At 33.5% G+C, this 16,188-nt stretch overlaps 1 protein-coding gene across 4 annotated transcripts in view; it reads left to right on the forward strand.

Moving 5' to 3' along the window:
- Positions 1–16,188, forward strand: part of WRN (WRN RecQ like helicase) — a 140,591-nt gene that overhangs the window by 75,974 nt on the left and 48,429 nt on the right. For all 4 annotated transcript variants that reach the window (XR_008667714.2, XM_031013995.3, XM_055348365.2 and 1 more), the window contains 5 exons: positions 2,139–2,323; positions 6,888–7,062; positions 10,771–10,952; positions 15,047–15,148; positions 15,433–15,525. Coding sequence is in view for 3 of the 4 variants with exons in the window: in XM_031013995.3 (XP_030869855.3) it covers positions 2,139–2,323; positions 6,888–7,062; positions 10,771–10,952; positions 15,047–15,148; positions 15,433–15,525 (737 nt within the window). In the remaining variant the exon portion in view is untranslated. The remainder of the gene's footprint in view (positions 1–2,138; positions 2,324–6,887; positions 7,063–10,770; positions 10,953–15,046; positions 15,149–15,432; positions 15,526–16,188) is intronic.

Genomic DNA, 16,188 nt, shown 5'->3' on the forward strand with positions numbered 1-16,188 from the left:
TAGCCGTCTCCATCTCATTTTTTTTGCTGAAAAAACTGAGCCCTTGCAAATGTCAGTTGCAAATCTGGGAGTAGTACTCATGTCTCTGAAGTTGTTATATAGAATTCTTTTTATTTATTTTAATAACAATATTTATAATAGTTGAAACTTTTTGAGTGCTTACTATATTTTATTTCATGCATTATGTTCAGCACTTTACATGTTTTATCTCACTAGATATTCACAACTTTATGAGATTGGCACTGTTATTATAGCCATTTTATAGATGAGGAAACTGAAGCTTAGAGAGTTAAATAAAGAGCTCAAAATCTCACATCTAGTAAGTGGCAAAAACAGGATTTCAGCTCAAGCAATCTGATTCCAAAACAGACTTTTTCCACTGTGCTGCCATTCTTTTGCCTGGTTTTTCCGTTAACTTCTTAAATATATGTCATGTTTCATGCTTACTTCCTCATTTTCATAAATATATTACCTGCTCACTTATACATTATATTGTTTAGAAACAAACCCAACCCTGTTTTCTTACGGACTGTATCCTGAAAATCACTGTTTTTAATATGTGGTTAAACAAGTATTTTATTAGTGCGTTTATATAAATTATTTAACCAAAACACTTAACCGGTGAAAGTGCTTTACTGTGAGAGTGAGAATGTGCATGTTCTAAGCACCTCTAATTTTTAAACCTCCCTTATTCTCAGCCTTATATTTGTTAAAACCTGTGTGTTAACACAGATGCACCCATGTTAGGGGCTGATTAGAGAAACCAACCTCTTTACAGATTAGCTTGTTCATCTTTAAGTTGCTAGGCAGGCACTGTAAATTCAGAGAACAATCTGATTGTAAGCCACAAATCAATGAAATTAATTTTGGGGTTGCCTTTTAAAATAGTGTCACAAAATTTAAGGATAAAGAATGCAAAAATGATGCCAATTATCTCATCACATTAGTTTTGATTTAATTTTTTTAATTTGAAAAAACCTACTCTTAAACTTAATTGATTTTTAAAAATATGAGTTTGGAGATAATTTTTAATTCAGTAAAGTTATAGTGATTGAAAAAGTAGTTTATAATTTTTAATAAATTGATCTTGTTTTAATTTTGAGTCATATTCTAGAATTGCTTCTTTGCAAATTGGTAAATTGCACATACATTTCCACTTATATACAAGATAATTGCTATGGTTGGTTTGTATAATAGATGCAGTGCATCTGAAGAGCTATTTTATGAGAATATTGCTTCCTGTATCTGTCACAAGCCAAAAAGAATATTTTTAAGAAAGTTATATTCTTGGTGATAGAACAGCTGATAATTTAGAAACAACTGTAAGACAGTCCACTTTTTCTGATTATGAAATAATACCATAGTTAAGTGTAATTTCCTATAATGGAATAAAAACACGAGATCTAGTTTTAGGGGAGGCATGTTGTTACCGTACCTTAGAATTTCTGGAAGATGACATATTCATGCTTTTCCTGATAACTGCTGAGTCTCCTGCTCTGTCTGCCAATCCAGTCAAGAAGTCTTTGCTAGCAATCAATAATACGTTTCATTTATACATATTTCCTATATATAGTATGTTATTGATTATCTCAGTACCACTGAAGAGAGGTTATCTGGGTCATTGGAGCTTTGCTTCTAGATTTGTGAAGCCATAAACCTATATATTTAAAATAGGAGGCCAAAAAAAAAAAAAAAGACCATTGCTTTATATAGTTAGATTTTCAGTGAATTGAGAGTTTATCATTTGTAATTATACATTAATCAAATATAAGGCATAATATACCCCCCTGCTTATATCAGCACCATTTCAAATGTAATGTTAAAAAATAATAAATGGAGAAGTAGATAGCTAACAAGTAGGCTTAATTTAATAAGACAAAGTAAATGGCATTTGGAAACCTCATGGATTTAATGTTTTATTTAAATGATTTCTGATTTTTAAAAAGTAAATATTGTATCCAGAAGGCTGAGAAACAAGTTAGTAGGGAGATTTTTTCTTTGCAAAAAAATTTTACAGTTGTGTCTTTAACATTGTACCACAAACTGTTGTCCTACCAGTCTCTTTGTAAGAAAGCTATAGACATGTTGGGAATGAATGAGCTCTTTCCTTTTTAAAATATCAGTTTTACATCATTCAGGTTCCAATTGTTGCACTTACTGCTACTGCAAGTTCTTCAATCCGGGAAGACATTGTACGTTGCTTAAATCTGAGAAATCCTCAGATCACCTGTACTGGTTTTGATCGACCAAACCTGTATTTAGAAGTTAGGCGAAAAACAGGGAATATCCTTCAGGATCTGCAGCCATTTCTTGTCAAAACAAGGTAAGGATTTAATGGTTGATGAATTTTGGTAATGATTTCCTTTTTTTTTTTTTTTAACAACTTATGTATTTTATGTTATTTATGATTTCCTTCTAATGCATATTTAACATGTTTCAAATTCCACCTAGTTTTGGTTCAAGTCAAGCATGATGTTATATAATCAATTCAGTGATTGAGAATAGTGTATTTTTAAAAGCAGAAACCAATTCTCCTAATGTTTTAATACCCCATTCTGTTGCTTAAACAGGGCATATACTATTTATTTTTATTTTTAAAAATTTTACTTATTTATTTATAGAGACAGGGTCTCTCTGTCATCCAGGCTGGAGTGCAGTGGTGTGATCACGACCCACTGCAGCCTCAAACTCCTGGGTTCAAGCAGTCCTTCTGCCTCAGTCTCCCAAGTAGCTGGAACTACAGTCTTGCACCACCATGCCTGGCTAGGACATATACTTTTAATGATTGATAAGTAAACAAGCAAACATAAAATGACTCTTTCATCTGAATTCTGTCTAGTTTACTAATTACATGACTTCAGTCTTAAAGAGCTTAGAAAAGGTCATCTTACAAACACAGTGGAGCCTGTATTGTGTTCCAAGGACTATGGTAGGCGCTTTCTATATAAAATGATTTAATTTAATCCCTATAACTGCTCAGTAAGTTACGTATTATTTTCATTTTATTGTTGAGGAAACTGACATTAGTACTTTTTTCTGTTTATTTTGTTTAAAGGCATTTTAAATATATATGTTAAGAAGTTTTCAAAAGCCTTTATTTTACTTTTTATAAGCCTTTATTTTACTATTTGAGACAGTGTCTTGCCCTGTCACCCAGACTGGAGTGCAGTCGCGCGATCCCAGCTCACTACAACTTCCACCTCCTGGGTTCAAGCTATTCTCCTGCCTCAGTCTCCCAAGTAGCTGAAATTACAGGTGTGCGCCACCATGCCAGGCTAATTTTTGTATTTTTTAGTGGAGACGGGGTTTCACCATGGTGGCCAGGCTGATCTCGAACTCCTGACCTCAAGTGATCCACCTGTGTTGGCCTCCCAAAGTGCTAGAATTACAGGTGTTGGCCGCTGCGCCTGGCCAGTTTATAATTTTAAACATTAAAATAAATGCTTCTTGTTCAATCGTGGTGTCTCACACCCATAATCCCAGCACTTTGGGAGGCAGACGTTGGAGAATCACTTGAGGCCAGGAGTTCGAGACCAGCCTGGGCAACATGGTGAATCCCTGTCTCTACAAAAAATACAAAAATTAGCTGGGCATGGTGGTGCATGCCTGTAGTCCCAGCTATTTGGGAGGCTGAGGTGGGAGGATCATTTGAGCCCAGGATGTTGGGGCTGCAGTGAGCTGAGATCACACCACTGTACTTCAGGCTGGATGACAGAGCAAGGCCCCGTTTCAAAAAAAAAAAAAAAAAAAAAGCTTCTACCAATACAAACACAAAACAAGCATAGACAAATAGAGTTTAAAGAACATCATTGGTGTTTTCCTCTAAAGGGAATATTGATGCTAGGCCAAGAAAATCCTGGAGTTATTCTTGAGGACCTTAAGGAATAATTGAAATGTAGGATTTGCTCCTGGCTTTCTTGTCCTATATTCAGAATAAAACAAGAATGGATCGAATATATTCTGAGTGTTCTGGCCATTCTAGTGCTCTCTGAAGTGAGTACTCACTGTGTTTCACTTTTCTTTCATCCTAAAGAGGAAAAGTTCTTTTGAAGAAGGCTGTTTGTCCTAGGTTAGAGTCTCCACAGTCAGATCATTATCTCCTCCTAATCTTCGATTCTGTTCAGTCTCTATGGCACTTTCCCTTATAATAACACTCTCTATGGCACTTTCCCTTATAATAACACTCTCCTTTTTAAAGCAGTTTGCCTTTTTTGTGTGTAATATTGTTCTCCTGGTTTTCTGATGTCCTGGTCCTCTTATAATATCCTATGCAAATGTTTCTTTCTGTTTTTCATGTTGACTCTGCTAATTGAGGTCTTTGTTACTTTTTAGCCGAGTCTATTATAATTTTCCCAACAGATATCCCCTCTCCCCAGTGCCCCTTGTTGCTTTCTATGCAGTTTACAAATTATTGTCTGCAAACACATCCTGAAGTCTGGAATACCTTTCTGGAACTCCTTACTAGGAAATAAAGACCAGACTCAGTGTAACATTCAACACTATTGAAGATCTAGGTATTTAATATGATTTTTTTTTTTTTTTAAGGAGATCAAGAAAGATTTTTGTACCCATTTTTAATCCTCCAAGAAGACTTAGGATAGCAGGAAACCATTGAGAGTCAGAACGCTTTCTACAGATCTTAGGTGAACAGAAACTTTCCTCTTCATGAGCAGTGAGGTAGAGGGTAATTAAGGCTTCAGAGCATTGCCCGTTATTTCCATCTTCTTCCCTTCCTTTAATTCTGCTAAATTCCTTTAATTTGTTTATCAGTATTCACGTATTTTTATCCATTGAGCTAAGGTGTTTCTTAAACTAACCCTATTTTGTTAAAGTCTTAATTATAATATATTCATAGTACATTTAAGTGAGATAGATGAGTCTCTCATATAATTTAGTGGTTAGATTAGATTAGAATTTTCTCCCCTCAGAAAATTAAGAGGAAATAAAAGTCTTTAGCAAATCACTTGGCAAAATAATGGCTCGTTTTGTAATAGGAATTTTTACTCTTTTGATTTATCTGTTACATAAGTTCAAATTTTTGCATATTTTCCACCTTTTTAAAAAAAGGGTGATATATAGTCAATATCAATTTGAACAACACTGTTGCATATAAATTGAAAAGGACTCCAGTTTTCTAATTCCATACCTCAGTTGTGATCACTGTTGGTATTTTGGCATTTAGTTATGTAGACTTCCTTTCTCTGACTCTACTACTGTGCAGATATATAGTTGCAGTTTTTTGTTGTTGTTAAGTTGATACAGAAATAGTTGCATACTATATCCATTATTTATGCTAATTTTTTTCATTTAAAGTATCTTTGCTATCTTTCCATATATTGCATTTTCTTAAATTAGAGCCTTAATATATAGGATATTACAATATCTAGGTTTTGGTGAGTAGTTTTTTCTTCTTTGAAAACATGTTTTTAAAATAAGATTTTTTTTTTGACATGGAGTCTTGCTCTGTCGCCCAGGCTGTAATGCAGTGGCGGGATCTTGGCTCGTTGCAGCCTCTGCCTCCTGGGTTCCAGCAATTCTCCTGCCTCAGCCTCCTGGGTAGCTGGGATTACAGGCGCATGCCACCATGCCCTGCTAATTTTTGTATTTTTAGTAGAGACGGGGTTTCACCATGTTGGCCAGGCTGGTCTCGAACTTCTGAGCTCAGGTAATCTGCCCGCCTTGGCATCCCAAAGTGCTGGGATTACAGGCGTGAGCCACTGTGCTGGCCTTAAAATAAGATTTTTATACACTAAAAGAAAACTTACATTTTTCACTCCATTAAGTAGTTCACTGTGAATTTTTGATATTGAAGCCCATTTGGTTGCTGTCAAAAATAGATTTGAACAGATTATTCAGTATGACTCTTGTAGTGAAATTATTGCCTTGTTTCCTCTGCTTAAGTTTTCAGTGGCTTTTGCCATAGTCCTTAAAGGTTTTATAATTTTTTTAATGTTTAATTTTTAAATGTTTGCTTAATATTTCATAGTATGAGTGTAGATAATGATGAACATTTAGATGACTTTTTACTATTATAATGTTGCAGTGAATATTTGTTTACATTTATCTTTTGGCCAATAAGCAAATATTTTTGTAAATTAGAATCCTAAAATTGAAATTGGATCAAAAGTTATATGCACTTGAAATTGATTAACTTTTCCTAAATCTAAAATAGTATAGTCTTTTTTATATTGTCAGCATAAATGAATGCACTTATGTAAATGAGTATTTTTAGGCATTAAGTAAAATGTTCTATGGAAATTGAACATTTAAGTTGTTTATACTTCTATGGAAATCGTTTACGCTTTTAATAAAGAAGCACAAGTTTCTACAAAATACATTCTAATAGATGTTTTCTATAACATTCAGTCTCAAGATTACTAGTAAATACTTCTTTGAACTGTAAAAGCAATCTTTCAATATTATAAGAAAGCTCTTGCTTTAGTAAACATTTAGAAACTCAACTTTATTATCATAAGCAAGAATAAGAACAGTGTAACAAGTTTTATGCATACTCCTTTGTAAACCCTCACCAGACTAATTGTTAATCTGGTGCCTTGCATTCCCCAGAGTATTTGTATCTGTCGTTTATAAGTTTTTATCAAGGTTTCAGCTAAAACAAATAAATTTGTTTCTGGTTTTAGCTTTAATTTGAACTGAAACAGTCAAAACTGAGTTTTGGGGACTTCACACAATTCATTTGGACATTTGATTCTCCATAATGTTTTAAATTTTCATGCACTTAAATATATCATTATTTTTGATAGGCTTTCTTCCTTTAATCTTTTCTTTAGAAGGTAGAATGGAAGAATTAAATAAGATAAAACCAAACGGGTGTGAAGCATGTATAAAGTATATATGTTTGCTCTTTTGTTCTTCTTTTTCTTTAGTTCCCACTGGGAATTTGAAGGTCCAACAATCATCTACTGTCCTTCTAGAAAAATGACACAACAAGTTACAGGTGAACTTAGGAAACTGAATCTATCCTGTGGAACATACCATGCGGGCATGAGTTTTAGCACAAGGAAAGACATTCATCATAGGTTTGTAAGAGATGAAATTCAGGTATGAGGATCAATCATCATTGCTCTCCGTTGCTCATAGTGGAAGTGGATATTTCTCAAATGTTTATTTACCAGATCTTTATTGAATACTTTCTTTGTGTTGAACATAAAGCAGTCCCTCTGATAAATGTGGGAGAACAAACTTGCAGATTAGTATAAATAGCAATCTGTACCTAGTGCTTAGGTGCACAGAGGAGGGAGGAATAGCTCTGTCAAGGTAGTTGTGTAATGGGGGTGGTCCATCCAGGAAAATTCAATTAGAGTCCAAACATGTAAATAGAAATTTTTCAAGTATGCCAGGCCAGTAGGTGATGAGGGGGAAAGGAATTGGTTATAGAATTCCAGGAAGAAGGACTAGCAGGTGCAAAGACACTTTGATATGAGAACACATACTGGGTTCAGGAAATGTGACTGGTATGGAATGGTTGGAGGGAAAGAGAACGTGGGGTAGGAATGGCACAAAGTATGGACAAAGAGGCAGGGTGGAACCGTTAGAGACTTGAGAGAACAGTTGAATGGGTCGGTTGGCCAGGTTATAGATGGCTTTAAAACTTGCAAAGAAGCAGTCTGGGCTTGGTATCATATACCTGTTAGTTTTCACTAACTACTTTAGCCTTAGAATTTTTAGTTTAGATACAATTTTCTGTAATAGGTAAAACGGATTAAAGTAGAATAACTCTGGCTGAAGTTAATGTGAGGGAAAAGGAGGTACAAGAGTCTCTAGACCTTGAAGACACTCCCTGTTGGGGTCTTATAATCCTTGGAGTGCCGCAGAATCATTTGAAAACCATCTTGATGTACTACTCTGTGTTTTTAAACAAGATAATAGGATTATAGAAACATTAGACTGGCAGCAATAAGTTGGATTGATTTGAAGAAGAGAAACTGAAGAAGGGAAAGGGTATTGATGCAGCTATTGTGAAATTCTACAGTTGAGATTCCTGACCTGATTGGACTGGCTCAGTGGGTGTCATAGAGGATTTATTTGGGAGGATTTAAGTTCAAGGCACATGAGTAGGTTTAAGTCAACAACTTGACACTGTCAACATGAAATCCACACTGTAACTATAAGTCCGAGGAAGAGCCCTCTCCTGAAGTTAGGAATTTAACTTCAGCTCTCGCATTTTCTGTCCCACTGGTCATCCATTTCTTCTCTATCCATCTCTTTTTGTGATATCTAGTTGTTATCAGTGTTGTTGAAAAGCTTAAGTATGATTCATATTCACTGTCTATGAAGTTCACTACACATAGTCATGCTGTAATGCATACCCACCTGAAAGCATCTAGTCTCTCTTTTCCTTCTTTCCAAAGATAGGAATACCATTCACAGCTGTTTAGAATAGAAATTTTATCCAAATTCTTCAGTGTTTATATTTTTGTTCTGTTATTTCAGTGTCTTGAATATTGTCAAATGACATTTATTAGCTACTACTGGTACTACTGAATCTTAATAATCAATCTTCAAGCCATTAACTGACCAATGGTTTCTTCTATCTTAATGTATTAGTAATTATTCATTTAGAGTAAAACATCTCGCAGAACATGAAAGAATACAAACTTTATTCATGTTACGTTGTGACAGGAGACTTTGTTGGATGCGCCTGATTTTCCTGCCAATTCACAGCTTCATTAAAACAGTAATGCTTTGAAATATGGCTTAGGAAACTTCACAGTGATCATTAATTACACCTAATTTCTGGAAGAGTATATGCATGTATGTGTTGCGGTATTCTCCCTTGCTGTGGCAGGATGTCACAAATTTTTATCTACATTACGAAAATTTAAAAATGGATGTTGTTTTTTTCTCCGTACGTTGATATCAGATATTCTGTTTTATCTGACAGCTGGCCCAATGTACTCCTACTTTGCCATTATAAAGAATTCAAAAGCTTCATATTTGCATTGAAAGTTCTCAAACACTTTGTAAAGATGATGAAAGTGTTTCATCATCTATGTAGAATAGTCAGGTGTTCTTGCAATTGATTACTTGCTACCAAGAATTGAATACCTACTGAGTGCATAATGTATAGAATTCTAGATATTCACTTTGGTGTGTTTTTACAGTTGTTATATACCTTAGTGTGGCTCTAAAAGTGGAGGTGACAGCTGTAGCTCTTAATGTCTTACATTGAGTGATGTTTAGAATCTTAAATTTTCTTTTATAATTTTAGAAAAAAGTATACTTTTCTTTCTTATTTTTATAACCAGATCCAAACACATTTGCATGTAGATAGGCATTTTTAGTCTTGAACATTCATTTTTACTTTTAATCCTCACTTTTATTAGTTTCGTATCTTTTTGTATTTCATTTCCCCTTTCAAGATGCCTTGAGTCCTTTCTTTTTAGGAATGATGTTGTGAATAAATTATTTGATAAAATATCTTTACACCTGAGAGTTTATAAGGATAGTTTGAAAATCATGTCTGTAAAATAGGTTGATCTCACCTAAAAATAATACCATATAATTAAAATTAGAATTATTATTGTGTTGCTTATTGACTCTTACATATATCAAAAAATTGCTGAGTCTTATTCAGCCAGAGCTTTTACTTAGTATGATATTCATTCCTATATTTACTTTTTTCTCACCTTTCTCATACTTTCTTTTACTTACTCAGCATTTTCCTCCTTTCCTCCCTCCTTTCTTTTCTTCTTTCCTTCTTTTCTCTTCCTTTCGTATTCCTGGTCCATCTTAGCATGTAATCTTTCTTTATGAAATGGCATGCAGATAGGTCTACTGTTCTTACAGTAAAAAACTTCAAGGCCTCATGTCTTTCCCACTTCTGTTTCCCATTCACAACCTTTTTAGCTGATTCTTTTGGTACTTTACCACTGTATCTTGCCATAGTTTATGTACATGGCTCCTACTTAATGTTTTGTTTATTTGTGTATTAGTCGTAGGCATTATTTATTGACTCTTCTCTCTGAAAGATGAAAGGTTAGCTCTCTTTCACATTCTTAACTGCCCTTTTTTCTTACCTTGTCCATGTATTTTTAACCCCCTTTCCTCCTAATATGTTTATGTCATAATTTTGGCTAGATTAGTGTATACGATTTACATAATTATTACTCTGTAAATGCTTTTTATGATCTCTGAGCCATGTAGTATATTATGGCTATTTTTCTTTCTTATCTATTTGTATTTTTATTGTTATTACCTAAAAAAAAATTTTCTATGTCTTATCACTAATTCTTCCCTAAAATTTCCCACAATTGTGTAAACTTACCTCAGTATATTCATAGATATGAGACATTCTATCAATTTTACCCTCTTAAAGATGCAGAGATAATGCATTATGTTTCATCCCACCATCTTTAATGAGAAGCTTCCATCTTAGGTTAATATTAGAGAATGTTAAAATACTCTGCAATCAGGTAAGGACGCTTGAAACTTCATTATAATGCAAAAGTTTTCTTTAACGCAATAAATATTTTGAGCCTTTTTGTGTCTTGTATTCATAGGAGTTCAGATAGACCACTTTATTTACTATTTTTTATAGAGAGTGAACAGAAATCCCATTTCTAGTCACCAGCCCTTAATCTGTAAATCAGGCAGATAATCTATAAATGATTGGTTGAAATCACATTAAATTCCACTTTGTGCCAGGGACTTAAGTTAACGAACAAATTATTCTTACAAAAAGGTATAAATGTAAGGTTTTCATTCTGCTAAATATGTTTGTCAAACTGTGTTGTGATTTATTCTCAGTGTGTCATAGCTACCATAGCTTTTGGAATGGGCATTAATAAAGCTGACATTCGCCAAGTCATTCATTACGGTGCTCCTAAGGACATGGAATCATATTATCAGGAGATTGGTAGAGCTGGTCGTGATGGACTTCAAAGTTCTTGTCACGTCCTCTGGGCTCCTGCAGACATTAACTTAAATAGGTAAAAAAACATTTATTGTTTTTACTCTTGCAGATTTCTTACTTTCTTTCCATATAAACCTCGAAAGTGTTTGAGGCTATTTCCAGTATCCCAAGTAATTTGTGAGTGCATTTAAAGTAAAAAAAAAAAAAAAAGAAAGAAAAAGAAAACCTCCCCAAATCCAGAGGACATGTAAGAAGAACATTTGTGGTAAGAGTTGCCACTTGGAGATGAGCTAATTTCAGCATGCCTTAGTTAGTGTGAGGAATTAACTAAATCAGGACAATACTTGGGCCTGTCACAGAGATCCTATGGAATACTTTCCTACCATTGTGCATTAATGAACAGGTTCTTTTCCTCTCCTCAGATCCTGTCAAGTTGCGATGTCTTCAGCCATAGTTACTTCAACTCCACTGATTTTGTTACTGATTCTTTCTTCCCATGCTACAGTGGTGATTATTCCAGAGGGTTTCTCTCAGTCCCTATTTGACTCTTGTTACTATTTGTTTTCTTGGTTAGTTCCATGAGACCATGCCAGTTCTCCTTGACTGTGTATGAATCATTGTGTTGCACTGTACTGATAGACTGCCGAAAGTCAATATTAAGTGTTCAGTATCTAAGTGCAGGAGAACCATTCTACTTAAGTACTCAACAAGTAGTTTGTTGGCACTTAAGTTCTATGAGATTTTTTGTTGTAAAGGAAAACATTATTTTGCAAAGATTTCAGGGCAGTATTTACCAATACTTTGTTCCTTCATCCGTAGGAAAAAGAATCTCAGGAGAAAAACCTATACATGGTAACCAATGGGGCTACCAAGCTGATGAAGTATTTTCAGAGTACACCTTTGTGTAGCTGAATAAATTGAGATCTTGAATGGACATATTAGCTCATTTTAGTAAAATGATAAGAGAGTGCCTCCCACTACAGTTTTTGTTTTTATGCATCATTAAACAATGTGTTTTTGATTGTCCACTGTGTTCCATGAACTATGCTATGTGTGGGAGATACAATAGTAAAGAAAAACAAAGTACCTGCTTCCATAGAATTCAGTATAATGGGAATGGTAATTCTTTAGAGAATCACATAACTATGGATACATAGGCTTCATTTTACTGTTCTCCTTTTGTGTTTGAAAATGTCAACAATCAAAATTTTGTAAAAAAGGAATCATGCAACATATTTAAAATTATAACTGTGTTAAGTGTAATGAAGGGAAATTGCACTGAGTAGTAAGAATATATAATGGTGTGTGGTATTTCCCAAGTTAAAAAGGTCAGATAAGGCTTCCTTGTGGAAGTGATAGTTCAAATCTGAAAGAAGAATAGGAATTAATTAGGTAAAAATGTTTGATGCAAATTTTAAGATTTTCCTTCTGAGTAGTCAGTAGCTTTTCCTTCTTAACATAGAAGATGACAAAACCATCCTTTTTTTGTACATAACAATTCTTGTTTTCCTTTAGACAGTTGTATCTGTCAAGCTTCTTATGATCTAATTTAAATAATTGGGATAGAACACAGCTGTACATGTTACTATTAAATATGGAATATATCAAACATAAGTTGATTCCTACCAGTTCTGATTTTATTTCTGTATTTTGTTAAAGGTACTGAGGACATTAATATCCAGTTTTATATTGTGCATTTGAAGGTTCATCAATAAATACAATTCTTGTTTCTCTGGGTTTTAAAAGATATTTTAAATGGTTATCTTATTAAGATTTAACAGGAAATAACAGTGATTCAAATCAAATAGTGGTGCCAGAAACCCATACTTGAATTTTGGGTATAGACAGGTTACCCTTTGCATCAATCCTGAGGAAACTAAAACTATAGGATTAATCAGGACAAAAAAGAATTGAGCAAGGATTCAGGAGGGATCTGTATCATCCTGGTGACAACCCTCTTCTAGAAAAAACTAGAAAGTCTGAGAATAAATGAAGTTGCTGGTTCTTACCTGGGAAGGTCAGTTACAAAATTTTTAGAGTCTATCTTATGCCATAATTCTATCACTGAGAGAAGAAACTTGTCCAGTCATCATGTAATCTTCATGTAAATTTATGTTTTTAATTGCAGAATTCATACCACAGGCAAAGTCCCAATGTCTGCATTTGCTGTTACCTTAAATAGTCAAACCCCAAAGTTATTGTAATCTTTTTTTAACAGAGAATAATTTGCAGAATAATCTCGGTCCAGTAGATCTTTCAGTGGATCCAAATGATTTCCATGAATGGTTTAGAATTTTTTTAATTTTCAAATTGTTTTTATTCTGTGGAATACTGGACTTATTTTTGTAGTCCCAAAAGAAAAATAAATATTTATTTATTTGCCATTAAGAGTTGTAGTTTTGTTTTCTCAAATTTGTCCTGACACTGACGAGATTAGTTAAATGTAGGTCATCTGAACCAAATACAAGGAAGGAAGGACCCAGTTCTGAAGAGTGTGGCCGTTTCTTTTCTTGTTTTTTTTTTTTTTCTTCTATAGGATGGGAACGAGGTGAACTAAACAAATAAAATAAAGCAAAAAAGAACTGATTTTTATCCCTTGAGGTAGAAAGAATGAGATTACAGTGGACCTCCTTGTCTGCATTTTCACTTTCTATGTTTTAGTTACTCACAACCACGTCCAAAATGTTAAATAGAAAATTCCAGAAATAAACAGTTCATAAATTTTAAATCAGTGGTGGCTTTGAGTACTGTAATGAAATTTTGTGCCATCCCACTCAGTCGGCCTCGACTTCCCTTAGAATCATCCCTTTGTCCGGTGCATTCACATTGTATTTACTCCCTGTCTGTTAGTCACTTGTTGCAGTATCGCAGTGCTTGTGTTCAAGTAACGCTTATTTTACTTAAGAATGACCCCAAAGCACAAGAGTACTGTGCCTAATTTATAAATTAAACTTTTTCATAGGTATATACGTATAGGAAAAAACATAATACATACAGGATTTGGTACTATTCTGCGGCTTCAGACATCCACTGGACGTCTTGGAATGTATCCCTTGTGGATAAGGAGGAACTGTATATGGTTAACCTAGGAGCTAGAGTCAACAGTTGGAAGAGACTTTGGGGATAATTACATGGAAGGGCATGGTGGGTGGTCGTTTCAGATGACAAGAATGTTTTTGAATAACGGATCATTTGTGTCTTCAGACTTTCCAGAACTCCTTGAGAATTATGCAGAGGTATTTAATCAGTCAGAAGGTTGAATAGTCAAATTATTAGTGAGTGAAGTCTATTTTGATGAGGATTTTACTAAGCTGTCCCTTATATATTATAAATAAATTGTTGTTTTCTTTTGAAATATCTGAAACCTAGTTTACATGGACCTTTATTTGTTCTTGCAAAGATACGCAAAGCTATTTGGGAGATTGTCATCATCTGATATTTGATATTCATGGGCTTTCTTCACAGAAGACTAGAAATTAACAGAGTCACGATGAATTATGGCTGCATTGACTTTAAAAAACAAACACCTCTTTAATGTTATTTAACAATTTTGAATAAATTTGATATGGCAAACAAATCAGTTATAATCGATTGAGAAAGGAACTTAATTCTAATACTTGAGTGGTGTCCCATAATAACCCATAATACTAAGAGACAGTTTTGGAGGGCGAGTAGTCCTGAAGAGCTGATAGAGGTAAAGGTTCAAATTTGAGCTTCTTTCAGTGTTCCTTACGTCAATGCTTTTAGTTTCTCATACAAAATAAATTAAAATAAAGAATAACCTTTTTACTGGGAAAAGGTAAAAATTAATAAATTGTAGAAGCATTGTTTGAAGCCAAAAAGTGTGTGACATGTAAATTGAAATGAAAAACCTTAGAGTTTTTGATACTTTTTCAAAGCAGCTAAAGAATTGATACTTGGACGCAGGAAGAATTTTTTTTCAAAAGCAATTTTTATAAAATCAGAAAAATGTTTACCTCTTGTTGGGGGCATTGACTGGAAAGGAAGGAATACAACAGAACTTTCTGAGATGCTAGAAATGTTTTTTTTATCTTGATGGGGTGTGGGTTTTGTAGATAATGAAAAATAAACAGCAAAAAATAAGTAAAAAAAAAGTAAGAAAGTTGCCAATACAGTTTTACATATTCCTGTGATGTTTTTAATCGACAGGCACCTTCTTACTGAGATACGTAATGAGAAGTTTCGATTATACAAATTAAAGATGATGGCAAAGATGGAAAAATATCTTCATTCTAGCAGATGTAGGAGACAGTATGTATTATATATTTTATGCCAATAGTATGGATTTATGGATGATGCTCTTTTAAGACAACAATTTGGCTAAATAATTATCAGTATTTTGAAAAAATATTTTGTTGCTGTTACATGTGTGCTGAATTTTTAAGGCTAACTTCTTTGTGTCTGAGTAAACTGAAGTCAAATAATGAAGTCCCAAGTGAATCAATTAATGATGATTTTACCTCATTATTTTCAGGAATGAACTTAACATATACGTTTCTGTTCTTTTATTTAATTTAAAATTTTGTCTTGGGTAGAATCATCTTGTCTCATTTTGAGGACAAACAAGTACAAAAAGCCTCCTTGGGAATTATGGGAACTGAAAAATGCTGTGATAATTGCAGGTCCAGGTAAAGATTTCTTATTATAGATGGACATTCTAAAAGTCTTTCTTTCTCTTCCTTTTCATGTTTAACTGAATTTTTGTTGAATGATAAGTATTTCAGTTTTTTAGACAAAACAATGAATGTGTTTAGATATAAGAGAAAGCAAACAATATTAAAGTATGTTGCTTAAAAAATAGATAAAGCAATAAAATGGTAGCCCTAAATCTAAACATATCAATAGTTATATTAAATGTAAATGATCTAAAATATTATTTAAAGGCGTAAATTGTAAGAATTGGTTTAAAAACATGACCCTGTTCTGTACGTTGTCCACAAGAAATCCACTGTAATTATATAGGTAGGTTTAAAAAAGAATGAAACATTACATTCCATGAAAACATTAATCAAAAGGAAGTTGGAGTTGTTACTTTAATATCAGACAATGGAGACTTTGGAGCAAAGAATATTATCAGGATAAAGAAGGATATTATATGATGTAAAAGAATCATTTCACCAATGTATCAGTCAGGGTTCACCAGAGAAACAGGACCATTGATATTATGGATATATATCTATATATAGATATATATATATAGATATATAGATATATATATATATGGATATCTATATATATGGATATATATATGGATATCTATATATATGGATATATATATATGGATATCTATA

This window comes from Gorilla gorilla, chromosome 7, assembly GCF_029281585.2.
Source record: "Gorilla gorilla gorilla isolate KB3781 chromosome 7, NHGRI_mGorGor1-v2.1_pri, whole genome shotgun sequence".
Taxonomy (NCBI): domain Eukaryota; kingdom Metazoa; phylum Chordata; class Mammalia; order Primates; family Hominidae; genus Gorilla; species Gorilla gorilla.